This window comes from Hemiscyllium ocellatum, chromosome 36, assembly GCF_020745735.1.
Source record: "Hemiscyllium ocellatum isolate sHemOce1 chromosome 36, sHemOce1.pat.X.cur, whole genome shotgun sequence".
Taxonomy (NCBI): Eukaryota; Metazoa; Chordata; class Chondrichthyes; order Orectolobiformes; family Hemiscylliidae; genus Hemiscyllium; species Hemiscyllium ocellatum.
Genome location: NC_083436.1, coordinates 42,827,873 through 42,852,991, shown reverse-complemented (window position 1 = coordinate 42,852,991; position 25,119 = coordinate 42,827,873). Strand labels below are relative to the sequence as shown.

At 39.0% G+C, this 25,119-nt stretch overlaps 1 protein-coding gene across 2 annotated transcripts in view; it reads left to right on the top strand.

Moving 5' to 3' along the window:
• LOC132833385 (tRNA methyltransferase 10 homolog A-like) overlaps positions 1-25,119 on the top strand; it is a 33,381-nt gene that overhangs the window by 732 nt on the left and 7,530 nt on the right. Inside the window, exons 2-8 of one of the 2 annotated variants that reach the window (XM_060851617.1) lie at positions 1,264-1,546; positions 3,035-3,197; positions 4,063-4,134; positions 5,519-5,593; positions 6,329-6,478; positions 7,623-7,728; positions 10,114-11,171. In XM_060851617.1, the coding sequence (XP_060707600.1) occupies positions 1,311-1,546; positions 3,035-3,197; positions 4,063-4,134; positions 5,519-5,593; positions 6,329-6,478; positions 7,623-7,728; positions 10,114-10,382 (1,071 nt within the window). In that variant the 5' untranslated portion in view covers positions 1,264-1,310 and the 3' untranslated portion in view covers positions 10,383-11,171. Of the gene's footprint in view, positions 1-1,263; positions 1,547-3,034; positions 3,198-4,062; positions 4,135-5,518; positions 5,594-6,328; positions 6,479-7,622; positions 7,729-10,113; positions 11,172-25,119 lie in introns of those variants that run through there. The other variant, XM_060851619.1, reaches the window with a different exon arrangement.

Below are 25,119 nucleotides of genomic sequence, written 5' to 3'. Positions count from 1 at the left end.
CCTGAAGCCCCTCTGTCAATGACCCCAACTCCCCTGTCAGTGACCCCCCTCCTCTACAGTCCCCTGTCAGTGACCCAACTCCCCTGTCAGTGACTCCCCAACCCCTGTCAGTGACTCCCATCCCCAACCCCCCTATCAGTGACCACCTCTCCAAACCATCTGTCAACAACCCCCTCCCCAAACACAGCCATATCTCCACATCTCAAACTGCCTTCCACATCCACTTAACATATTAGAAGCATACAAAAATGAATTTGCTTGAGAAACTCAGTGGGTTTCTGTGGAGCATCTGTGGAGAGAAATGTTTTTGAGTCCAATGACCCTTCTCCAGCAATTTTTTTAGATTAGATTACTTATAGTGTGGAAACAGGCCCTTCGGCCCAACAAGTCCACACCGACCCTCCGAAGAGCAACCCACTCAGACCCCTACATTTACCCCTTCACCTAACACGGCAGGCAATTTAGCATGGCCAGTTCACTTATCCTGCACATTTTTTGGGCTGTCGGAGGAAACCAGAGCACCCAGAGGAAACCCACAAAACACGGGGAGAATGTGCAAACTCCACACAGACAGTTGCCTGTATTCTGTTTCAGATCTACAGCATCCACAGCTCTTTTAGTGTATAATTCACTGTCATATCTCTGCCCCTTAATTATCAGTGTAGCTTCACAAATCTCCACTTTCTTCCACATTCATAACTTAAATTGGTTAGAAAATGGTTTTCTTTCACCCTCTAAATTGTTCATAACTATAGTGAACAGCTGCAGCCACATGATTCCTGTGACATATTGTCAATTTGAGTAATAACAATCATTGTCGTAATTTTCTATTTCCTGCTTCATCACCAGCTCCCTGTTTATAGATTGCCTCCTGTGCCACGTGTTCATTTTTTTTGTTGAAAATTTCCAAATGGAATTTCAGTCTGTTGAATGGTAATTATTGTTGAACTACTCTGATTATTGTTATATTATTCTACTTCTCACTTAATATTAAATTCATTAGAGGAAGATGGCTGTGAGTGGAGTGATCTAAGGTTCAGATGGTGAGAATCACAAAAAGAACTGTCCCTTTAGGGGCTGGTTTAACAACATTGTACCTATGCATTTAGAAATGAAAATTAAAAATGGAATTATTAAAGTTTTTTTAATTGGCAAAACTGCACAGTAATTTATATCAATCTCTCAACAGTGGAGTTTATTTTAACTTGTGAAAAAGTATGCAGAATTTATATGTATAATTAGCACAGTTGATTTGTTTTTCAGCTTTTGATGTGATGACATAGTGTACTGTTTCAAATGTCAAGTAAACCATGGCGTCTGAAGCACATGAAGAAGGAACAGAGCCATCAGCAGCCTTGACAAAAGCTGGGGATTCAAGTAGTGAAAGACTGGAGCAATGTGAAACCAATGAATGCAATCCCATGGAAGGGAAAAATCAAATGAAGGAGAATGATTGGAATCTTGGGAGAACTGAGCCAATGTCAAAAAGGCAGATGAAAAAGTTAATGAGGGAGAAACGGTGGCTAGACCAAAAAGAAGATCGCAAGTAAGTGGGAGTAAGCTATTGTGTAAGTACCTCATCACTTTAATATCTTCTGGGCCCACTAATTTACTGCGAATGAACCAAGTCAAAATTCTTTTGGGATGTTTACTGGTGTTTTGAGGATTGAATGTTTTGCAATCTCCACTCATTTGTCTATGCAGACTTTAAACCATTTCCTTAAAAGCTCAAGGTGCACTCACATTGCATCTCTGGGATGTTGGGGCAGGAAGGTAACTGTTTCTTTGCTGACTACCAGTACATTTCTCTCCCACCATGATGTAAAACCCTTCAGTACAACTCTGAATGCCTGTAGATCACCAATGATTACAAACAAGTGTCTTCCTGAATCATTAAGTGATTCAAATATTAGATGTAGTTATAACTGGTAACCCTAATCTTAAAAAAAAACTAAACATATGGAAATTTGATTTAATTTTATCACCAGTGAGCAGTCTCCAGCATTCATTAGGTCTGCAATTTCTCAGATTTTCCATGAGCAATTGCACTGGAACTTGTGATAATTAAAGAGTTGGAGCATTTCACAATCCTCTGCTGTGGATGCTCATGAACCAGTTGAATTGACGATTACTATGTGCACAATATGATTAGGAAAGGATAAGTTAGAATAGCTAATCTGCGCAGAAAACAAAATAGAGAGAGGTAAAAGATCAGGTTAGAGGGAGAAAAACAAAAAGAAGATGATTATTAGAGCTCTTACAAAAGTAAAATACTATAGAAGCTGTTGGAAATTTAAGATAAAAACAATAATGTTGGAAATAGTTAACAAGTCTGGCAGCATACACGGTGAGAAAGAGTTAATGTTTCAAGTCAGTAACCTTTCATCAGAACAGTCTGTTCTGCGCATTAAATAGAAGTACTCAGATATTTCATTTTAATTAGTCTGTTCATACATGTTATGATATGTACACCTCCAAGGCCATCACATCCTACAGTTGGACTTAAACCTTAACCTTCTGACTGAGAGGAAGGGACATTACCACTGCACTAAAAGATCTTAATAATGTATTTTGCCGGAAACATGGAAAACTGGCCAATATGGTGACTAAAACTTGGCATTACTAGCAGTACACTTTAACGGTCTGAGCTAACTGAGTGTTCTAATAATGCATTTCATATGTATAAAATGATCTTGAAATGGAGCAAGGGGCTTGTTTCTTTTGAAATTAGCTGTTTGAACATGTTATGATGTACATCACATCCTGAGGAGAGGCTTGAACCCAGACCTTCTGGCCAAGAGATGGGGACACTACCACTATGAGAAATAACAGGTTAATTAAAAATACATTTATGTAGTTCAGACATATTATGAAATGTCTGTGGGACTGTTGGGACTTGAACACAGACCTTCAAACCCAGAAAGATGACGTTTACCATTGTTCCACAAGACTCTCAGCTGATATCCTTTCTTTCACTGATTAAAAGTGCAAAATTAACAATTTTCCACTAACCTTTCTGTTCTTCTTGGGCCAGGCAAAAGCGTAAAGAGAAAAAGCTGAAAAGAAGACTAGAACGTCAAACTCAGAATGAGGAAAGGCATGAAGAATCTGCCAGGAAACGCTTTAAGAGAGATTTCGCTCCATGTAACCTTCGTGTTGTACTAGACTGCAGCTTTGATAGTTTAATGGTGTTGAAGGTGAAGAAGAAACAGAATAAAGTTGCAATGGTTAACTAAATTCATTCAGTAGTTTTACAGAATTATATGGAATATACGATCAGTCAGTAGTGGTCTGTGATCTGTGTCAGCGTTTAAGCTCCATATAAGCCTCCTCCCACCTTACTTAGTATCATCCTATTTAATATATCTTTCTGTCCCTTTCTTCCACAAGAATTTATCAATCTGCTACTTATATGCATTTATATTATTTATCTGAACTCCTCCCAGATGATAAGTTCCACACGCTAACCACCCTATTCAAATCAACTACTTCTGAATTCATTCTTGGGCTTCGTAGTAACTGCCTTGTATTTAAGGTCCACAATATTCTGTTACACTCTCAAGTGAAAGCCCCTTCCTTGGGTCTACCATGTTAAAACCCCTTGCTGATCTTAAAGGTTTCTATCACATTTCTGCACTAAATTTCTCTTCTGCTTGAGAGAGGGCCTGCAACCTGTTCATGGTTTCTGGTATTTTCCATGTACATCATTTTAGCACTTGCCCCAGTAACCTTAACCTTTTGTAATATAGAATTGTGCATGGTACTGATGCTGAAAGACTGCATTTCCTACTTCTGACAATCCTGCAGTTTGTGGTGGCTGCTTATAGCATGACACTAAGTAAAATCTGGAAACAGTTCACTTGCTTTCCCTAGTGGCATGGCATCAGATTGTGCTTTGTGTTCAGATTTTTTAAACGTTGGACTGGCCTGGGAGATTGGAGAATAAATGTATTGGGAAAATGAAATGAGCATCTAAGTATTTTTAGTTCACTCCTGAGGCCTTTATAGTGTTAAAGCCACAAGGCTTCGGTTTGCCTGAATGGTTCTTTTTTTTATGTATAGGATGTCAAAAAGCTGCATAAACAGATTCAGAGATGTTATGCAGAAAATCGAAAGGCAGCACATCCTGTGAGGGTGAGTCTCGTTTTTGATTTCCAAAACAGAACATACACAAATGTGAAAATGATGCCATTTCCTTTCTTAAAAATGACAATTGCAACTTGTAATACTAGTAAATGCCTTTATGAAGGAGCAGATCAGATTAAACTCTCGAATACTCACAAACTGTTTCTAACGTGCCTTTCTGATTAAAGTTTGCCTTTTCTTCATTGTTTTTATTTTTCTGATTTTCTTTGTTAAGAAACTGAACAACTTAGTTAAGGTGACTCTGTACTTAGCTGGCCACTCTCCACTTGCCACATTAAACTACTATGTACATAACTAATAAGAATTATGAATGCGAGGATGAATTTCAAAGTGATTTTCTAATTTATCTCAAAACAAAATGACAACATTTTATAAAGTGAGCCTGATGTATCATGCCAGCAGATGAGAAGTGACAAACAGGATGGGAGGAAGAAAACTGCTGAGGTGAACCATCTTGAAAACCTTTTGTCAGTTGTGGAACCTTGAATTCTATTTGGTTCAATTTTTAATTATCTGCTCGGTTCAATTATGTAAATTAAAACTGGGATATATTTATATTACTTTGCATCAATTTGTTTCTAGTAATTGTAGTCCCATTTATCCTTTTTGTTTTTAAACTATTCAAAATAGCACTGGATTGTGGTGACTGTTGAAGCTTTTCATTGTATTTCACTGTAAAATGCAAGCGACAATAAATAAATCATTCATTCATTAGAGATTGCAATATTAAGAAACATTTCCCGAGAATAATAACGAGTCTTTGCCAATAAAAACTCTCAATTTTGGCTGCCTGGGTGATGGCAACATGATAGCTAGAAGTAAGTTTGGTCAGTAAACCACAACATTAACCATCACTGGACTTTGAGAACAGAACGTCTGCTATTCTGTGAGTAGAATTTTATGAAGAAATTTGTTTTTTAACAAATGAAGCAGATTGGTGAAGGTAAGGGAAACCTGTGTAGAAGCACCAACTGATAATCAACTTGCCTCTTAACCAGAAGGTTCACATTAATCCTTCTGGCCACGAAGGATGTAATTGAGGCTGAAACTTTCAATACATTGAGGGAGGGCTATATTTTTGTCGGCGAACAAGATGAAAATCAACAGTCTGTTCACCTGTTGCTGTGACATTAAAGATTCCCTTGTTTAATGAAAATATGTAGTGTTCTTAGTGGAGTCTAGATGTGTACAAAAATGACTGCAGTATTTGACCAAAATGGGAGTAGGCAGTTTACTTCAATGCAATTCATGTCTATGAGGAATATTACAACTTTTGAGAGATTTGATGAAATGTTATTCAAGCTCAGTCTTTTACCTTGTCCTGACAATGGACTTTGAGGAGGTATTGATTCTAGTTTTCATTTCTCGATAGATGTATTTGACCAGTCATAGTGGACAGTTGAAGAAGAACATGGATGAAAATGACAAAGGCTGGATCAATTGGAAGGTACAAAGAAACTTTCCACAATATATTGTTAAACTGGAAGCACTGACTTAAGGTTTTAGCAGTGATGACTTCCCAGGTTATCATGAACTATTGTTTCCATCAGCCTCTGTGCTTTAGCACATAATAAACTTCCATTTTAATGTGTCAACCCACTGAATTGTCACCTCTAGATGTGATTTTCCATTGCTTTCCTGGTTGCCTCCAATTTTCCACCTTCCAGAAACTTGTCTATTCTAAACTATACGCCCAATAACCTAAGTTACACTAAATCTTATTCACCCATCCCTGCCTGTTCTCTCTGACCATGTAGTATGATTGTGTCTCAGTTTTAAAATTGTCATCTTTAATTTGTAAGCTCTCCATGGCTTCATGACTCACTATTTCTAAGGGCTCCTGTTCCGCAACAATCCTCATCTCAGTGCTTTTCCATTTATGGCTCCTTGGCATATCCCTGATTTTAATCACTTCACTATTTGTGGCCCTGCCTAAAACTGCCAAGCCCCTTCACTGTGGAAATCCCACCCTGAATGTAATCACCTATCAGCTTCCCCTCTCTTTTGAACATGCCTCTTAAAACCCCTTTATTATTAGTCGTTATGCACCTGTTCTAAGTATTGATTAGTAAGATGATGTGCCTTGGAGCTTTTTAACTGTATAAATTACTATATACGTGCTAGTCGTTATTGTTAAAATGCTATGGAAATGATATGCTTTGTAATAACTTGACTTTGTTAGGGAATTACATTTACACCTGAACACGTCAGTGAAGCCATAAAGAAGGAAGAGTTGGTTTATCTCACTTCTGATTCACCCAATGTGCTGAATGATCTGGATGCATCAAAAGCTTACATCATAGGTGGCTTGGTGGACCATAATCACCACAAGGTACTCTGTGCATCTTCCCTGCTCTGAAGGTAACATTCCGTAATGTTGAGAGAAATTGCTGGAAAAACTCAGCAGGTCTGGCAGCGTCCGTGCAGAGAAATCAGTTAACATTTTGGGTCTGGTCACCCTTCAGAACTGATAGTAGCTAGAAAAAGAATCATTTTTAAACAGATGAAACAGAAGAGGGAGGTATAAATGATAGGTGGAGATAGAACCCAAAGAGAGAGAGAAAAAACAGTTGTACAGACAAAGAGGTGGATAAGCATCAGCCTTGGAGAATGAATAGCTGCTAATAGGGACTATTAGTGGCTGACAGTGGATAGTGTATGGTAGCAGCCCATGTGACAAGAAAGCCTAGTGTGAGATGCAGGGGAGAACATGGCGAAAGGTGCTCAAGCCCTAAAAATTGTTGAACTCGATATCAAGTTCAAAAGGCTGCAAGGTTCCCAAATGGAAATTGAGGTGATGTTCTTTCAGCATGTGCAGCAAGCCTGAGATCGAGGTGTTGGCCAGACCATATGGTAGTGTGTTGAAATGGCAAGCAAATGGAAGCTCAGGGTCTTTTTTGTGGACAGACATAGATGTTCTGCAAAATAGTCACCTAGTCTAAGCTTCCTTTCCCAAGTGTAGAGACCACATTCTGAGCATCAAAAATGTTAAGACTGGAGTGAGTGAATTGTAAGTAAAGCACTGTTTTTCCTGGAAGGTGTATTTGAGGCCTTGGATAGTGAGGAGAGAGAGAAAGTAAATGGGCAGTTGTTATACCTGAGATTGCAGGGTAAGATGTTGTGAGGCTGAGGGGGCATTTTGGGAGTGAAGGAGGAGTGGACCGGGGTGTCCCAAAGTGAATGGCTTTTGTGGAAAGCTCACAAGGAAGGGGAGGGGAACATGTGTCTGGTGGTATCCCACTGAAAGTGGCAGAAATGGCAGACTGGTGTAGGCTGCCACTCCTACTGAGATTTTCCAGCTATTTCTGTCTTTGTTTCTGTAATAGCTCAGCAATAGCTCAGAGATTCCAGACAAGATAAATTGAAGTTGTTGAAGTTTGCTCAATAAAGTCACGGTGCCACACAAATGAAATTAAGTGCTTTCACTAAATGGATTCTTATTACTGACCTTGGCTCTTCCGTGGCTGCCATTTCAGGGTGTAACATACAATAAAGCATTGGACTTGGGAATCGCACATGCACAACTTCCCCTTGGAAACTATGTGAAAATGGATAGTCGCAAAGTGTTAACTGTAAATCACGGTAAGTGTCATAATAGTCTGAGATTTCTTCTGTGATGAGAATATGTAGTTTAACTGTAGTTCTTAATATACAGCTCGTAATTTATGATCAGGTACTTATAAAGTGCAATATCGTTACAGCACAGAAGGAGGCCATTCAGCCAAATGTGTCTGTGCTGGCCCCAGAAACACCAATTGACCCCTGCTGTTTTTTTGGGGCACTGCAAATGTTTCCTTTTCAGATAATGATCCCACTTCCTTTTAAAAGCCTCAATTGATCTTGACTCCGTAACAACCTCAGGCAGTGCATTCCATCTCAGAACCGCTTGCTGCCTGAGAGAGTTTTCAGGTTAGGTTTTCTGGCATTAGCGTGGCTTCCTTGTTTGGTCAGACTTGCTGAATCGTTCAGGCTTCACCCTTCACATTTTAAGTATTTACACACAAAAACAGCTCAACTATGAAGAAGCCAAGTTAGTGTAGAGACTTCTACTCACCACACTTTGGAAGTTTACCCATTTGGCTTTGTGAACACGTTTCCTGTTTTTGCCAAGCAAGTCTACGTCTATGAACATAATTTCAGCAAGCTGGTGTTAATGAGTGCCAAGAAGACTGATCAATCTGAAATGTTTCAAAAGCTAAATACCAAAACCTTAACGCATCAGGAAACTGAATTTTTGCTTTCTGCCCTATTAAGTTCCTCTGTCTGCTCTTCTAAAAGCTTCAGATGGACCCAGGAGATTCTGACTATTGAAACAAATATTTTTCTGAAAATGTAAGTAGAGGCACAAAGCACAAAAGAAATTAAGTTATGAAAAACTAATTTTGTTTAAATCTCAACTGGATGTATAGTGTTCAATTCTGGACACCACACCATTAGAAGGATGCCTTGAAGTAGGTGATTTGTAGAATCCCTACAGTGTGGAAACAGGCCATTTGGCCCAATAAATTCACACTAGCCCTTCAAAGAGTAACCAACAAAGACCCATTCCCCAACCCTATTACTCTACTTTTTTTTTTGTTTTTACCCCTAATGCACCTGGCCTATACATCCCTGAACATTGTGGGGCAATTTAGAATGACCAATTCACCTAACCTGTACAACTTTGGATTGTGGGAGGAAACAGGAGCACCCAGAGGAAACCCACGCAGACATAGGGAGAATGTGCAAACTCCACACAGACAGTTGCCTGAGGTTGGAATCGAAAACGGGTTCTTGGCGCTGTGAGGCAACAGTGCTAACCACTGAGCCACCATGCCACCCCGAGGAGATTTATCAGAATGATACCAGTGATAAAGAATCCGAGTTAAGTGGAGACTCTAAGAAACTGGGATTGTTCTTGGGGTGGATAAAGTTATAGGGAGATTTTATAGAGCTGTTCAAAATCATTGGTTTTTCACTGAGTAAATAACAAGCAATTGTTCTACTTGTAGAAAACTTAATAACCAGATGACAGAGAAGATGATTCTTTTTGCACAATAGTTACTGTGATCTGGAATATACTGAGCAGGTGGTGGGAGTAGGTTCAGTAATAATCATCAGAAAGGAATTGGAAATATACTTAAAGGCAAAAAAATTGCCAGTGTGCCACTGATTGGCTTCAATAGATGACTGAGCCAAAATACCTATACAAAGGATGTCTGGATGATAAACTCAAATCATGAGAATTATCTCAAGTAGTAAGGGTATGGAATGCTTTGCCTGCAACAGTAGTAGATTTGCCAACTGTAAGTACATTTAAGTCATCATTGGACAAGCATATGGACGTACATGGAATAGTGTAGGTTAGATGGGCTTCAGATTGGTATGACAGGTCGACGCAACATCGAGGGCCGAACGGCCTGTACTGCGCTGTAATGTTCTATGTTCTATGAATGTTTCAACACAATTAATGATGCTATCAACCAGAAAGTGGAATTTATCCAATCATGTACTCTTTGATAGTATAGAGTTTGTTCTGGTGCATGTCTTCAGACTATTCAAATGTGCCACATCAAACAAGATGTTTGCTGAGTTTCAATTTCACAGAAAATTATTACATTGGAGAAAGAGTAAGAACAGAAGAATTATTTAAATAGATCTTTTTTTGAAGGACCAGCGAAATCAGTGAAACAAAAAAAAGATATCACATTAATGAATAATAGAAATTTTAATCAAACGGTTCAAACATGTTCAAACACACTTCTGGAAAAGGAAACTGAGCCTTCTAGTTCACAGTGAGGGATGATAATACCACTATGTATTAATGGATTATATACTTTCAAACATGAACAAAAGTCTCTTTGCTTATTTCTTGATGAATTTCTTAACCTATTCCACTTAGGGTCAGCAGCTCTATAGTATCACACAATAAAAACAAGTTCATCCTGCTGTTTGACATCTAAATGTGAATTATTTTTCTTCTGACAGTGTTTGAGATAATTCTCATGTATTTGGAAAAGCAGAACTGGCAAGAAGCTTTTTTTACTATCCTGCCACAACGCAAAGGAGCAGTACCTGCCCTCCATCCAGTCAGCACAGAACAAAATGAGCCTGAAGGTGACTCAGATTCTTGTGATTCTGTAGAAAATGGGACCACAGCACCAGAAGCTCTTGCGCAAAAAGAAAAGCAACTCAGTGAATTAAGTTGTGAAAAACGAAACACAGAAATTAATGAAGAAATAGATGGTGAAACGTAGCATCCCCTCCATTTGATTAAATATTATTTTGAGTCTTGGTATGCCTAAAATAATCCAAAAGCAGGACTTTTGATTTGCCCTCATGACACTTTCCATTTCTTTCTTACATTATCACCTGATATTTAGTATGCTACAAACTCTCAGAATTTTGTTTGGACACAAACAAAATTGATGTATTTCAAGTGAGATTATTAGTTGTTTCTCTGTAAATGACTACAATCATTGTGTTAAAGTTGCTGGAATTTAAAAATGCAATAGTCATTGCTAGTATACATATTGGTATTTTAATTACTTTGCATTAACCTAAGGAATTTTGGCTGAGTTCTGCACGGAGCAATGTCTAAGCCATTGATTATTATGAGAATGTTAATTTATTCCCACAGATTAAACGTGTTTTCTGTGACTGTATATAACATGTACACACAAATACATCTGATTTAAAACTAATATTTCCGTTCCTATGCTCAAATTAACTGCAAAATGTTAAGCCTTTATAACAACAATTGGGGATTTTAAAGGTGTGTATCTTTATTATGGTTAAATGATAATATGGTCAGTTTAAATTTCAGACTGATGTATTATGGAATCAGTGACCAAACAAATTTCTTGGAAGTGTTTACTTATACGTAGTTGGATTTGGTTCCTATTGGTTCAAAAGTTGATTCACAACATTACTTGCTGTGCAGTTTGTGGTTCATGAGAGCTTTGAACTGGAGGAGGTTATTCAGTTTGTTCAGCCTGTTCACTATTCATTTCTAACATGACTAAAATTATACCCCAATTTCATAATCTTGCTTGTGCAATTTATTTGTCAAAAATCTCAGGTTTGAAATTTTCAGTTGATCCCTGTCCCAGTCTCAAAAGGTTTTTGAAAGTGGGGTGTTTCCAGGTTTTCACTCCCATTGTATGAAGGGAATTCTGTATCACTTCAATTTTGCTGTAAGTAGGTGAACTCTAATTGGCAATACTAGATTCCTAAACTCAGTTTTCACATCATGAGTTCTTCTGAACAATTTGGCACAAGAGTCAGTAATAACAAATGTTTGCATGAGGCTCAGGATAGTTGGTCAGCAGTGACTCCGTCAAACAAGTACAACTATTTGATGTTTAATCATAACTTTTTATTGTAGCTTTCAAGCAGCCAGACATCATAGTATAATTATGATCCAGGAGAACTCACTGCACAAACTCAGTTTGAACAATCAGTGTAAGGGCACGGTTGTCAGACAACTTTGGCTGTCTCATCTCCAAAACTACACAAGACTTACTTTGCAGCACAATGGCGAAAACAGTCTTAGTAACATTAAGTACACATTCACAAGAACAAAAGTACATTACCATAGTCAATACAGCAAACGCAATATATCTGGTTAATTGAGATGCCCTATAACCCACAGGAGGAATATTAACCTTCTTAGAAGTTAAATATGTATAAATGAATGGCTGTCAGTTACGTAAGATCTCTCACAACCACAAAATTGCAGCGAATGGAGCATTTTTGAAGAACAATTATTGTTAGAATGTAAGAAATTCGTCAGTCAATTTATATACAGCAAATACAAAATCAGCAATTTAACAATGACCAAATAATCTATTTCTGATACCGCTGACTGAATGAACAATATAGGTCAGAATGTCATGGCTGCCTGTTTTACTCTTCAAAATAGTACATGTGTTCTTTTTACTTACACCCTTAGGATCTCAATTTCATGCTTCAATGCAAAAGACAGCATTGTACTCAGTAAATGTGACCCTTAGTCAGTACTGTCACCCTTAGTTTCTGTGCTTAAGCTGTGTAGTTGGGCAACATTTAAGAAGTGTATAGATGAATAACTGAATGCAAGGCTACAGGCTAAGTGCTGAGAAATGGATGACAGTCATTTTCTGGTTCATTGACTCTGACCAATGATTGGCTAATGCCTGGTTTAAATGTAAACAAAGCTTGGCAGTTAACAGTCGTCGTCATTTAACTGGTGCATTCTCGATGCATCAGTCTGTGTTTACTTGCCAACGAAACAGCATTCTCCCTTCCTACAGCATAAGTGGTGTTTTTCTTTTATATTGATTTTTGTTGCAGTTGTCTTGATGAGTGCAAGAAGAAAAACTTCAACAAAAATGGGTCTTCAAAGCCTAATTTATTGTAATTTCTGTTACTAATATCTTTCTCCATACAACATATATGGTTGATGGCACTAGTTTTTGATATTTTTGCTTTGCATTCAATGATCTTTGATGTAATTATCTTTACCAATCTCGGATTTGCATTTTCTGCAAGTTCCTTTTTATCAATGCAAACCTTCTTTTGAAATATAAGTTATGTTACAAAATCCTGTCACCTGGATCAATCATTTGGTTTAGTTATCATGAAGGCAGCTCACTGCCTCTTTGTCAAGTACAATTTGGGATTGTTCATAAATGCCAACAGCAATTACATTCCATGAATAAAATTTATTCATGTCATACTGTCAAGGAACTTGCTTCTTAAAAGGTGAATAACAAATGTCACTGGCCCAGTCAGCCTGGTATGAAATGTTTCCCTTGAAAAATGGGAAATTATAAATTGGCCTGATTCCTTGCGATTATGAACTTGCTAATTGGTCAAGGTAAATTGCTCATTTGAATGAAGTGTCCAAATGCATGGGGCCACAAGGAAGAAAAATAAGAAAAGGTCTGACAGCCTTTTTAAATAAAAGGGATTTTAAAAAACATCAAGTGAAGTAGATGGTGTAAGGACTTCATGTGGGACTGAGGTGTACTTTATTTGTGGAGACTGGTGTACCCAAGATTGTAGGATGACTATATTATATATTAATACTATAACAGTACTGAAACGAATTTTAACATTTTTGGGTTTTGCTAGACAGGATGAAGACATACGAACATGTTAGGCCTTAAATTAGAGCTTTCTTTGTTAAAGGTACTTAATTTTTAGGTAAGTATTATACATAGTGAGGAAAATGTGATTTATATATTTAGGGATACAGTCACAGTACAAATTGTTAGAGCTAGTCTAACCACATTTTAAAATATTCATTGTTGGTTACTCTAAAGTTCTCATTTAAAATGATTGTGCTTGGACAGATCTATCTATCATTCAGTCAAGTGAAGATGTACAAAATAATCTGACACACACTGATGCTTCATTTACCTCCAAAGAAATTTACTGATAACTCTGCATGCTAATTTGTCGCAAACTCTTTCAAGGGGTCTGCCTCTGTTTTAAGTTTTAGATAAATCAGTCTTACTGTGGCACAGCCTCCCATCCAATATGGGTGAAGACGGCACATTGAGTATTCTTTTTGAGGGTCCAAGAGTTTTCGACTTTTTGCAAGTCTTAGGTCGTGGACTATAGCGAGCAGAGGAAAGTGGCCTGGTCTCTTCCAGCATTTTGAGGTCTCTCTCTCTATCTGAATTATTAGAAGTTGTAATGTATGTGGTAAATACATGATAATAGTATTCTTCACCCAATCCAGATTTCTAATATGTAGACAATACATTTTAAAAAGTTTGTTCACACTGTGTAGGCCAGCACTTATTACACATCTCTAATTGCTTTTGAGAGCAACCTTCTTGAAATGCTGCAGTCTATGGTGAACAGAGATATCCACAGTGCTGTTAGGAAGGGAGTTGCAGCATTTTTACCCAGTGACAGTGAAGGAATGGGGATATAATTCCACCTCAGAATGGTGTGTGATTGGGAAGGTAACTTAAGTGCAGATGTTCCCAAGTATCTGCTGTTCCTTGTCCTTCCAGATAGTAGAGGTCATCTAATTTGGAAGGTGCTGTCAGAGGAGCCTTGGTGCATGTAGTCTTTTCCAAAAGCATTGCACCCTGATAAGACTATGATGTCGTGGAAAAGCACTGTATTTTGTTGCTTTGATTAATCTGAATGCTTTAATTTTGAGAAGGATTTGAGCAAGGCTGCAATATCTCTTGGTGTTTGCTGATTACAGACTAGCTCTTATTAGAAATTAATGAACAGCTAAATGTTCTTTTCTGTAGAAAGTTTAAGCTGATGTTCGTCTTTAAAGTTATATAAGGGCCTGATAGGGTAGACATAAAGAAAATGTTTCTATTTGTAGGGGTCATAAATGTAAGACAGCCACTAATAAATCCATTAATAGCATAACTCCAGGAGTGATTGGAACTTGTGTTCACAAACTGTGGGTCGTGACCCCATCCTTCCCCACCAAGTCATCTTAACTACCCTATCATCTGACGTTTAGATCTTTTCATCCTTTATGAAGCAACATTGACTTACTTAAAGTGTCCTACACAATTTTAGCTGGCCTTGAGTAAGCTCACATTTTAGTCCAATCAATAAAATAAAATAAAATAAAATATCACCTGTCTCATAACGTGCATACCTGGATCTTTCTCCAAGATTGAATCCAGTTTTTGACATTGACATTGTGACCTGTGAAACAAGAACTACAGATTTCAGCCTTAATCATTGCAAACTTAAAACAAGTTTCCATCTCTGCTTTCTCTTTTTAATCTAATATAGCTCGGATCATAAGTTAGATCTGTTATTGTGCTCGTAAGATTGGATTTCCTACTTTCATTCTAATTTTAAACATGACTAAAATATGTTATTTATTTCTAATATCCTTTTTAAGTTTAAGACAATGCAAGATAATCGATGCAACTCAATAAAACTCCGATAATAGGACAATTCTAAACACTACCATTGGGCAATCAGAGGGGATAGCTTTAAGGTGATTTATCAAAAGTGGTTTTAACTTTCAAGATTGTCTCTTGTTATGATGTGTTGAGTTTGCGCAGAGAGATGCGAATTAGCTTTTGTACAATGACCAGGAATCTTAGTTTATATACCATACATCATTAATATAAGTAAGAAACAGCATTCCTAGAATCTTGAAGGCAAAGTCCTAGATCTGAGTGTATCTGTACATCTGTATCACTGACGCCACATCCCTTTCATAAGTAAGATGGGCTTAACCACTATCCTGTATCTCCAGCCAGTTTTCCTTTTATCTCTTTAAATCACTATCATTTACTATTCAAATTTTCATGTTTAACCTCTGACATTTCTGCTACTCCCAATCCTCCATCCCTGAATCTCTTTTTGACTCTGTTCTCTGCACATTTGGAGAAGGATGGGATGTTGAGGAATTGTTTCACAGGGAAAGTTCACAGGACTAGATGAGAATTGTCATCCTTTCACAAGATACTCATAATGGTTCATAATGGCTCATGCCTCTCTCTTCACCTCATCATTAAACTTGAGGGTACTTTGGTGAGCTTGTTTGTAATGTGGACAAATCAAAATCCATGATCAATTGTGGCTGAAAGGTTAGGCAGATGGAAGTTGTAGGGTATCCTCTCAGCCTTGTAAGGCTGTCTGATAACAGAGCGACTGCGACTATTGTATCCCACATGTGTGTTTGGTGGCCATTGATGTTAATTTCTGACCTCCAGTGCTGACCATCCTGGTCAAAACCTCTCCAAAAGAGCCAGATATTTCTGCAAAGGTATGCCTTTTCAATAAAACATTTTATTCCAAAAGGCAAAATTGAATGAGGAAAAACATTCACACACAAGTGATGATGGTCTGGAATACACTGCCAGAGACCATCATGGAGGCAGGTTCAATCAAGGTATCCAAAAAGGATTAGATGGTTATTCAAAAATGAACAACTTACAAGATTAGCAAACAAAGCAAGAAAAATGGCAGGAGTGTGATGCTCGTTGGGAGAGCCGGCATAGACATAATGGGCCGAATGAACTTGTGCGCTGGAAACATTCTCTGTAGTTCAGTATAAATTTCAATGATGAATGAGGAGCACAATGACTGTATAGCTTTCTGGTGTGTGGGCAGAGCCTTTCTTTGTGCCAATTTGAGTGGCTCATAAAATGGCAATTGGCATCATTTTAATGTGGCTGTTTACATTTTGGCTGTTTTGGTTCTGTACTATCTCTGACAGCTCCAGAGCTGCAGAGTCCATCTGGATTCCTTCAATACCCCTACAAATGGTTAACTGGGTTAAAACAGAATGCGTCACTGACCAGACAACAGGTGGTTTCCTGCATTTGGCATTGAAGACCGTCCCCTGCTGCTTGTCTTGTGGTCATCTTGGGGCCTTTTTCTGTCTGCCTTGCTTGATCTAAAGCATCGCTACATCTCTCCTGCCACAGGTCTCTGCCTGTGTTGATCTAGTTTTTTGCTACAGTGTGCGAGCCTAGTTGCTACTGGTCACCTCGCACTAGATCTTTGTTCCGGGGTAGGAATTCTGCTCCTGTTGCTCCAAAAAAAGGCTTCTTTGGTTATTAACACTGTCACCAGGTTGTATTAAGGTTGTACAAACAGAGGCAAGTCAATCTGCATTAATTAACACAATACAATGCATCTAGAGTTGGATAGGACATTTCCTGTTGGCTCAGTCCTAGTTTCAGATGTGTCAGAATGTCAGAAGATATTAATGATAATGCATTAATAATTCATTACATTCAGTAGCATCATGGGACTTTGCCATTATCCAAGTCTCTTTCCCTGTATCTCCAACAGGAACACAGACCATTGATGACTGGAAGACATTTCAAACTTGGAAGATGATTTATGAAGGAGGAGAAAGTGAGGATTGCAGATGCTGGAGATCAGAGTCGAGAGTGTGGTGCTGGAAAAGGGCAGGTGATCAGGCAGTATCCGAGGAGCAGGAGAATTGATGTTTCAGGCTGAAGGGCTTATGCCCAAAACGGCGATTCTCCTGCTCTTTGGATGCTGCCTGACTGGCTGTGCTTTTCCAGCATCACACCAACAACAGATGATTTATGATGTCTCCTTATTTCAGGTGTTCTAAACAAAGCAACGAATAGGAAGTGATTGGGTGCAATGGTTCTGGCATCAGGGTTATTTGCAGTTGACTATTTAGCATTAATATAGTATATTTCATAACCTCAAAACATCCCAAATTTCTTTACAGGCAACAAATGATTTAGAAATGTAAAAAGCATGAGCTAGTTTATCCACAGCAAGGTTCCATAAACAGCAATGAAGAAATGATACGATAATCTGCTTTTATTTATGTTTGTTGAGGAAACAATATTGAGAGAGAATCTGAAAGAAGTCCCAAGAATATCCTTAAGATTGTGACCTAGGATTTTTCACCTCCATCCAACAGAACAGATAGTACCCTTGGTTTTATATTTCATCCAAAGTACAACACTCAGTATCACACTGGGAATGTCAGCCTGAAATATGTGCAAACACCTAACAGAAGGACCATAAACTGTACCCATATACAAACTGCAACAACAGAAGAAGAAGTAACAAAGAAGATTGATGAGGGCAGAGCAGTAGATGTGATATCTATATGGACTTCAGTAAGGTGTTTGACAAGGTTCCCTATGTGAGACTGATGAGCAAGGTTAGATCTCATGGAATAAAGGGAGAATTAGCCATTTGGATACAGAACTGGCTCAAAGGTGGAAGACAGGGTGGTGGTGGAGGGTTGTTTTTCAGACTGGAGGCCTGTGACCAAATGGAGTGCCACAAGGATTGGTGCTGGGACCTCTACTTTTGTGTCATTTACATAAATGATTTGGATGCGATCATAAGAGGTACCATTAGTAAGTTTGCAGATGACACCAAAATTGGAGGTGTAGTGGTCAGTGAAGAGGGTTACTTCAGATTACAACAGGATCTGGACCAGATAGGCCAATGGGCTGACAAGTGGCAGATGGAGTTTAATTCAGATAAATGCGAGGTGCTGCAGTTTGGGAAAGCAAATCTTAGCTGAACTAAAAGACCTTGGAGTGCAGGTTCATAGCTCTTTGAAAGTGGAGTCACAGGTAGATAGGATAGTGAAGAAGGTGTTTGGTATGCTTTCCTTTATTGGTCAGAGTATTGAGTACAGGAGTTGGAAGGTCATGTTGCGGCATTGGTTAAGTCACTGTTGGAATATCGCGTGCAATTCGGGTCTCCTTCCTATCAGAAAGATGTTGTGAAACTTGGAAGGTTCGGAAAAGATTTACAAGGATGTTGCCAGGGTTGGAGGATTTGAGCTATAGGGAGAGACTGAACAGGCTGGGCTGTTTTCCCTGGAGCGTCAGAGGCTGAAGGGTGACCTTATAGAGGTTTACAAAATTATGAGGGGCATGGATAGGATAAATAGACAAAGTCTTTTTCTTGGGATCGGGGAGTCCAGAACTAGAGGGCATAGGTTTAGGGTGAGAGGGGAAAGACATAAAAGAGACTTAAGGGGCAACTTTTTCACGCAGAGGGTGGTATGTGTCTGGAATGAGCTGCCAGAGGAAGTGGTGGAGGCAGGTACAATTGCTCCATTTAAGAGGCATTTGGATGGACATACGAATATGAAGGGTTTGGAGGGATATGGGCTGGGTGCTGGCAGGTGGGACTAGATTAGATTGAGATATCTGGTTGGCGTGGACGTGTTGGACCGAAGGGTCTGTTTCCATGCTGTACGTTTCTATGACTCTAAATGGAAAACTACAGCAAATGTCTTTTGCATTAAAATTCAAAATATTAATTACATATCCCAAAGAAATCAGAATTTTTAAATCAGACCTGGCACGGCGCCTCTCACATGCAGACTGTGCTCGGAATATATCCACTTCTGTTTCTTCGGCTGGCTGTTGAGAAGTTGAATTATCTTTTCCAGTGGAACAGGTTGAAGCATTCGAACTATTGAACTTCATATTAGCCACAGCCATTCGAAGCAAATCCAACACCATGTCTTTGTCTAAAGCATAGTGAAACACAGGTTGAGGGGAAACTAAACTGGCAAATAAATGATCCCTGACGTTTTAGCCAAACTTTAACTAACAATGGTCTTGAAATCTATGGGGATCAAGAAACTTAAAGGAAAAGGAGCAACTAGGTACCTTTAGCATCATGAGACACCCCAAAGCACTTAATAAAGGGACCAAATTAGGCACCACACTCTAAGCTAATACAAAGACAAAATCTTGATTAAAGAGAGGGATATTTTAAGAACCATCTTAAATAAAGGAGAGATAAAGAATATTAAAGAAGATAAGGAAAAAAAAAGAGTTCAAGGTTTATGATCTAGGCAACTTGAGGCATGACCACTAATGATGGAATGACTAAAATGGGATACTCAAGGACATGTAATTAGAACCTAGTAAAATGTCCAAAGCAGGAATTTAATCAGACAAAACATTTATACTAAGCCAAAGAAGGAAGTATTAGGCTGAGTGTCAAAATTCCTGGTCCAGGAGGTAGTTTTGTTTGTAGCATCTCATAAGAGACAAAGGGAGATGGGAAGGGAACTCCAGAGTTCAGGGCCAGATGGCTAAAATTGGTGGGACAAGGCTTTGCTTTGTTCTGAGTGATTGGTACTCATCTAGGTAAATGGAGAGTGTCCTATCACATGTCGGGAAAGGGAGAAACTTCAGGACTGGATGAGGGGGTTTATCAGGGGAAGGCAAAGAGCCAAGAAACATGTTGAAATAAGAGAAATAATTCAAACCTATGGACAGTAAGGCATTTCTGCAGCCCAATTTTTCCAACCTTAACCCTATCCATCCACCTTCAATCAATCAATGTTACAGCAGGAAATCAGAAGAACTATCAAAGTTGCATGTTTGTTATGATTGTGTGGTTTATATGGGGAGTGTACCTTTAAATTTAGGGGAAATGAAGGGAGCCAGTGTGATCTGTTCTGAACTCCGCCTGACAGTAAATCAGGGCAGGGAGAGGACTGACTGTTTTGGGTCAACAGAAGACTTGGAATGTCTCACTGAGAATAAACGGGCACGGTATTTATATTAGAGACAGTGGCAGCACTCTCTTGATTTGCTGTAAGGAGACTCTGTAGCTCCAAAAGTCCTAGAAAAGTGTCATTGGTAGCAGGCTAAGCAATAAAATTGCCCATTTGCTTTTAAATACGAAAGAAGTAGGAGGGGCAAAAAAATCGCATTGACATTTCCACCTGAATTGAATTTGTTGTCAGATATACCGAGGCACAGTGAAAAGCTTTGTCTTGCGAGCAATACAGGCAGATCATATAGTCAAATAGCATCAATAAGTAAATAAATGGTAAACAACAGCAAAACAAAAACACAGGTACAGGCGAATACTAAGTGTTTGAAAGTCCATTCAGTATTCTAACAACAGTAGGGTAGAAATTGTTTCAGAATCAGCTGGTGTGTGTTCAGGTTTCTGTACCTTCTTCCCGATGGTAGAGGTTGTAGAAAAACATTTCCAGAGTGGGATGGATCTTTGAGAATGCTAGTGGCCTTTCCTTGACAGTGGGCCTGGTAGATGGATTCAATAGATGGGAGGTTGGCCTTTGTGATTGTCCGGGCCGAGTTCACCACTCGCTGTAATTGTCTCCGATCTTGAATGGTACAGTTGCCATACCAGGTAATGATACACCCAGACAGAATGCTCTCAATGTCGTACCTATAAAAGGTGGCAAGGATATTTGCCATTAGGCCAAATCTTCTCAGCTGCCTAAGGAAGAAGAGACATTGTTGGGCCTTTGTAATCAGTGCGTCCATATGAAGTGTCCAAGAAAGCTTGTTGTTGATGATCACTCCCAGGAGCTTGACAGTCTCCACTCGTTCCACCTCTGTGCTGTTAATGTGTAGGGGACATGAGTAACATGCCACTGAAAGTTGCAAATGAGCTACTTGGTTTTGCTGACATTGAGAGCTAAGTTGTTCTCAATGCATCATTTTTCTAGGTCTTGCACCTCCCGTCTGTAGTATGTTTCGTCGCCATCTGAGATTCAACAGACTACGGTAGTGTCATCAGCGAACTTGTAAATGGCATTAGTCTGGTATTTGGTGATGCAGTCATGGGTATACAGTGAGTACAGTAGGGGGCTGAGTACACACTCCTGGGAGTCTCCAGTGTTGAGTGTTAGTGAGGATGAAATATTGTCCCCAATCTTAACTGATTGTGGCCTATGGGTCAGGAAACCAAGTATCCAATTGCAGAGAGTGGGGCTTAGTCCAAGATCACTAAGTTTAGTAATCAGTCTTGAGGGGATAATAGTGTTGAAGGCTGAACTGTAGCCAATGAGTAGGATTCTTACATAGCTGTTCTTGGTGTCAAGATGTGCTAGGGTGGAGTGAAGGACAAATGAAATGGCAGGGTTAATATGTTTGATGTAACCATTTTTAAGATCAGGTTACAAGCTTCCCTAATCAATACCACAGACAGGATGTTCTGTAGGGCAGCAGAGAAATGAAGCTGCTTGGCTTTGTGAGCTACTATAGCCAGATGCGGGACGGAGAGGGTCTCAAATTGATAAGACACAGCCTGCCGTCTTCTACGGAGTCCGGATTTGTCTAGGCATGGTCAGGTGGATGAAGAGTCATCAGCAAAGGTTTTGCTGCTGCTGCTAGATTTAAAGAATTCTGAGAAAACTGTGGCAAAGTGCCCAAAGATGGTCCTCGAGGCTGCTACTCAGTAGATCATATAAGTGTTATGGTGTAGAATGAGACCATTTGGCTCATCATGTCCGTTGTAATAAATGGATCCGAAACATTAACTCTGATTCTTTCTCCAAGGATGTTGCCAGACCGTCTTAGTTTCTCCAGCATTCTGAGTTTTTGTTTCAGATCTCCAGCGTTTTGCTGTTATCCCTTGCTCACATGATGTTTTATCCCGATGAGTAGATGGGTTTATGCTAAAATACCTCATTCTACAGTAAGCTCCATTTACAATACAGTCGGTTCTGCTATAATGTGCGTTACTTCAACGCAAATTGGCTATAACGCGATTGAAGCATTTAGACCAGTAATTGTAGAATGTAAACTTTCCTTACCTGTATTGACTATAACATGATTCCGGCCCCATTGGTTTAAATGGTACTGCTATTACACAATTTTCTTAAAACATAGTTCAGTTTCTGTACGATCCTATCTCATTATATCAGAACAGATTGTATGCAATCTGTCGAATGATTTAGAAGGATTTGAGCCAAACGCAGGCAAATGAGACTAGTTCAGTTTGGGAATCCTGGTCAGCTTGGATGGGTTGGGTTGGAGAATCTGTGTCCATTCTGTATGACTAAAAGAACCCATTGGAAACTGGAAACAATTGTGGAATATTTGCTGTAAGGGCTGTAATTCCATAGAGATTGTGGAGACTACACAGTACAAAAAGGAGAACATTTCTGAAAATAAAAGATATCTAAAGTAAGAAACAAAGTTTAAGCCAGTGATGCTTTCAGCCGTTAAAGCTTTTAAAATGTAAAATCTTGCTGGTTATGCTTTGATCTACCAATTCAAAGTTCAAATCTCATTCATCAAGTCATTGGTCTCTACAGAGGTTGTAATATTACATTGAAAGTTAGGAACTGTAAAATAACCCTTGTGTACATTGTCCTGAATTTTGTGTAGCATCTTGGGTCAGCTGGAAGGTGAACGAAACTGTTAGTAAGGTCACCTGAACTGGAGATAGAAAGGTGTTTTTCAAAGCAACCTCATTGAAAGCATGGTAGCCAATTTATATAAAGCAAAATCCCACTAAAATGTAAGGAGTTGAGAAGGTTATGCTATATGCTAATCGGGACTGCTTCACTAACCTTTTTGTCCTGTTATGAGTAACCACTGCTGTACAGCTTGGAGTGAATCAGTTTGTAAGATCTGTGACAGTAGTTCCAGGACCTACATGAAGGACAGTACAATGCAAAGATTTAGTTAAATAGTGTGGATCATTGCTTCATTGACACTAACTCTAACAAGAAAAAGTGTACAGTTTACATTCATATAGTCGTCCACAAGTTGGACATTAATTATCTCATGTCCTTTGGGAATGGAAATCTGCCATCCTCACCTGATCTAACGTATACATGATTCCAAACCTATAGCAATGTGGTTGACTCTTATCCGCCCACTGAAATGATCTAACAAAACATCCAGTTCAGGGGCATTTAGGGATGGGCCACAAATGTTGGTCTCCCCAGTGATACCCACATCCTGTGAGAAAACTTGTAAAAGGTTCTTTGATTGGTAGGAAGATACTGGGGACAGGACAATAACAATAAGATGCAGTGGGAGAAAGTGAATCCATGACAACTGGCATCACAGTTTTCAATGACCATATACCCAGACCAGAGGTGTTTTGTTCTTCTTCTTCAACATCTACATTTCCCCTTGCATTTCTCCTTTCCAATCCTAATTCAGAGAATTATATTCAGTAAAGTTTTGCAGGACCTTTATGGATCTCTAATTTGGGCACATCTAGAGGATGGCATTCAATTCTAGTGACAATACATGAGGAAGGATGTGAAGGTCATTGAGAGACTGCAGAGGAGATTAACCAGAATGGTTCCCAGGATGAGGGATTTTAGCTCTAGGTATAGGCTGCAGAATGTTGGGTGCATGCCCTTGGAATGAAGGAGATTGAGGGAACATTTGATGGAGGTGAACAAGATTACAACAAAGGCACAAGTTGATCAGAAAAAAAAGCTGTTTTTGTTGACTGATGGGACAAGTACTGGGGAATAGGTTTGCAAGTTTTCTGCAAAAGACATAGGGGGAGCTGAGGAAGAACATTTTTATGCAGTGAGTTGTGAAGACCTGGTCCTCATTGCCTATGTAGGTGTTGGGTGTGGAGATGACCAATAATTTCAATAGGAAATTAGAGGGACACTTGAGGAAAATAATCTTGCAGAGCTACAGGAAAAAAACTGAGAAAATGGCAATGAGGGATTGCTCTACAGAGAGCCTCCATGGACCTGATGGGTCAAATGGGCCCCCTCTGCACCATAATATGTCTATGAGTCTATGACAGTAACTCACATCATCACCCATCTTATGGGTAGTTAATGCAAACACCTAGAATTGCTTTTATAATTCCAAAAGTGAACAGGGAAATAAAGTGGAGGGGACTTGACGAAGTAGATGGGGAAAGCTTGTTTATGGGAGAGTCCAGGACTAAAAAGCATTACATGCAGAATAAGGTGTTGCATGTGTAAATACATAGATAAGGTATGTTTTTTCCATCAGAGGGTAGTTGTGAAGTTCTTTATCACAGAGGACTGTTGACACTAAGTTATTAAGTATGTTTAAGGCTGAGACAGACAGAATTTTACTCAGGTAGGGAATTAAGAGTTGTGGGGAAAGCATAGGAAAGAGGAGTTGAGGATTATCAGATTGGCCATGATCTCATTGAATGGTAGAGGAGACATGATAGACTGAGTGGCCAACTTCTGCTCTGTAGTCTTATAGACAAAGACCAGGTGGTAAGCAGGATATTTATTGGTCACTGGAATTTGGAAATCTTGGTTACTTTTAATATAACAGTGTTCATGTTGATGTAGGATGAAGAAGCTAATGGTTCAAGTATGATATGTGCTTGTTCCAAATATTTCATTTGACTGCACACTGACGGTGCAGGCTAAACTGGTGATGCTCTAAGTTATAACAACAACTGGCATCGTATAATATTTTCAGATCTACTGTGAGGCGGACAGAGTTTTGGATTAGTGTCTCAACTGTAAGACGTTATACAGTCATACAGCAAGGAAACATACCCTTTGCTTCAACCAGTCCATGCCAACTATATTCCCAAATTAAACTAGTTTCATCTGCCTACATTTGGCCCATTTTTCTCCAAACATTTCTTATTCATGTTCTTATCTAAATGTCTTTTAAAATTGTAACTGTACCTGCATCCACCACTTCCTCTGCCAGTTCAATCCACACATAAACTACTCTATGTAAAAAAAGTTGCTCCTTGTGATTTTTAAAAATCTTTCTCCTCTCACCTTAAACA